At 39.5% G+C, this 3,033-nt stretch overlaps 1 protein-coding gene across 4 annotated transcripts in view; it reads right to left on the bottom strand.

Moving 5' to 3' along the window:
* sytl2a (synaptotagmin-like 2a) overlaps positions 1 to 3,033 on the bottom strand; it is a 48,600-nt gene that overhangs the window by 16,808 nt on the left and 28,759 nt on the right. For all 4 annotated transcript variants that reach the window (XM_014020349.1, XM_014020347.1, XM_014020350.1 and 1 more), the window contains exon 7: positions 1,475 to 1,936. In XM_014020349.1, the coding sequence (XP_013875803.1) occupies positions 1,475 to 1,936 (462 nt within the window). The remainder of the gene's footprint in view (positions 1 to 1,474; positions 1,937 to 3,033) is intronic.

Here is a 3,033-nt window from a genome sequence, read left to right as displayed (position 1 = left end):
CCCCTACCCACTTTGATGCATTTTTTAAATTTCACCTTGGGGCGGAGTTATCTTTTCACAGGGGTGGGGGGGTAAGTTACACTTTAAAGCTGCAGTAATTTTGTTAAAATTTGCAAATTTGTTAAAGCTGTTACTATGCTCTGACAGCAGAATACGAGACAGATAATCTGAGGAAATAATTAAAGCTCTTCTGACTCCTCCCAGTGGTCCTGCTGTTATCTGCAGAAAAACACAGCTCCCGGTCAGAAACAGCCAATTAGAATTAGGAGGGTGTAAATCACGTTCAAGATTGCAGCTGTGCTAATGGCGGTGAAAATCACCAATTTCTGAGAGTTCTGAATGTTCCATGGCTGTATATCCAGGTTGCTCTGCTGTTCAGCCTGCACATCATGGAAGGCTCTGCTATGTATGTCTTATAATGGAGGAGCTGTGGATGGAGGGCTGTAGTGGCAGCAGAGAGCAAAGGGGAGGGACCTGTAAGGTTAACTTGGTCAAARGTTCAGGCTAACTCCATGGTTTTCTTAAAACTCCCTACTGCACCTTTAAATTTACTTCGTATAACATGCCAATAATCGTGTAAATGTAATCATTTTAAAAATGTCAAAGTACACAAATTGATTTGCTCTCTGCCTGCAGTGCACATACTTAAAAATATGCATTTTGATAGAATTCTAAGAGGACAGAAGGTCTAAAAAATGACAGTTTGGTAAATTACAACTTTAAACTGCAGTTAAATAATCWGCACAACCAAACAAAAACTCTATTAAGTTAAAAATGTATCTTTCCTTTGTTGGGATGGTGTTGTAGCCAATTTGGTCCAAACTTGTAAATCACGTCATGCCCTGTGAATTATTCCTGTCACACCCTTTAGGGACTTCTTCCCTCCACAGCTGCTTGTTAACATGGTTATGTTAGCTTAAGTAGGCTTCTGATGTTCTGTTTCAAATTTAATATTATTATTTTAATTGCACAAAACCGTTTAATTTTGTATTTGCATGTATGTAAATTGGCAGTTGAGATTCAGAAAATTGCAGTGGGGAGGTGCCACCTAAAATCTTGCTCAGGGTGCCGAACTGGCCAGGGCCAGCCCTGCCTCTCATGCAGGRCTATAAAGTTTGGAACTCCACCCACTCCAGACATTTTAAATTGAGAAAGCCTCATGGATGGGAAGCCAAATATCTTCAGTTTCAAAACAAAAGTCTAGTTGTTTTTGGTTTAAACCTTTTTTAGATTGGTGGCTAATTATTATTTTCTGTGGTAGCCATCCTCAATGGAGTTTACCCCAAAATGTAGTCTAGTTCAGTGAGGTCAGGTGAATACTTTCTGAAAGTTGTAATAAAACTGATCCACTACTTCAAAAGATATTTTGCCTACCATAAAAAGGTACAAACACAAACAGACATGGGCAAAAACATGATCAAGAAAAGTCCAACATATAACCTGAAACAATGACTTGGACAAAAATAAAACTCACCTTCTTGTGAGTCCTTTGCACTTTGTCGGAGAAAAAGCTCTTGTGTACCAGTACTAGTACTGTTATTGTTCCCACTGTCACTGGAGTAGTCTTCACAGGCAGCAAGTTTGATTTTTACCAAACTATGTTCTCCAAGGTCTCTTCCATCCTGCCAGTCCGAGCTGAGAATAACCTTCTTACTGTCAACACACATTTCAGTGGTCCAGTTACCTGGACTCTGTGGGTCCTCTTCAGAGACTGAAAACTGTGTGGCACTGGATTGCACATTATTGGAGAAAGCCATCTGTTCAACAGTACTAGAGCCTTTCATGTTAGCAAAAGTCTCCTGAGAATTAATTGTTGTTGCTTTGTTTTCAGGTTTTTCAGCTTGAACTGATGCTTCCWGAGTAACAAGATCGATGCCAACACTTTCTTTTGGGTCAGTAGCTGCGGTGATAAGTCTGTCAGGTGACAGTCTGGACTCTGCAGGAAAAGAACAACAGAATGTTTTAGGCAAAAATACATAATGATGATACTCAGTTATATTTATTTAGACTGCCATTATGTATTAAAGACATAAAAAATTGGGATGAATAAATTTTCTGCTTCTAAATTCAAACAAGACACGTTATGTTTTTGGACCTGAGCCTTTTGCAGCTTTCACTTCCTCTGGATTGCATTAATCTGGCCTCCAGTTCAAATGTAAAGAACGTTGGTACCTTTACCTTTAACAAGCTTGTCGATAATTTTCTTTCTAATCTCCTGAGAAAACTCTTTTCTTCACTTCCTGTGGTCCATGTTGAGTGTGGTCCACACCATGTCACCAAACAGCACTGTGAGTGTGGCCCTATATACAGGCCCACTGACTGATTACAAGATTGTAGACACGTGTGATGATAATTAGTGGACACAGCTTGATTTAACATGTCCCTTTGGTCACATTATTTTCAGGGGTACCATTGTTTCTGACCAGGCCTGTTTCCCTTTTTTTTATTTTTTTTTATTCTGTTGAAGCATAGCTGAATAGCAATGTCTGACTTTCATTTGTTCATTCTCATAGAATTTTTATTCATTATTACTTTTGTGAGATTCTAGTTATTTGTGTTACCATTGTGGGATTTTCTTTCATTAAACAAGGGGTACCAACAATTTTGTCCACGTGTGTAAATAGCCCTGAACATGCTTGAAACGTTATTTCACGCCTGCTAGTTAACTGTTTCATGGAATGTTTTTCCATGCAGCACAGCTGAACACATGCAGGAACTAGAAACACACACAGCAAGCTAGAGTCATTGTGGGAGCAGCCTTCTCAATAACTGGTGGTGGGTGGCGATTTCGTAGCTTACATTGGCATCAAAAAGCAAAAAAAACCCTCCCATTTTCACCATCACTGAATGTAGAATTCACCTCTTCAGTGATGTGCAAAGATAGACTTCTTGTGTGTTGTAAATTTGCTTGGTAATTATCTTTGCTCAACCCTCCTCATTCACGACTGTACCTGCCGTCCCTCACTGCTAATGTGATGTAAGCGCAGAATGTCAGACTACTGAATAAAACCAAGGAACAATGGTGGACAGGAC

The sequence above is a fragment of the Austrofundulus limnaeus genome, unplaced genomic scaffold, assembly GCF_001266775.1.
Source record: "Austrofundulus limnaeus strain Quisiro unplaced genomic scaffold, Austrofundulus_limnaeus-1.0 Scaffold249, whole genome shotgun sequence".
Taxonomy (NCBI): Eukaryota; Metazoa; Chordata; class Actinopteri; order Cyprinodontiformes; family Rivulidae; genus Austrofundulus; species Austrofundulus limnaeus.
Note: the sequence above shows the minus strand (reverse complement) of the source record. Positions and strands in the feature narration are given on the sequence as shown.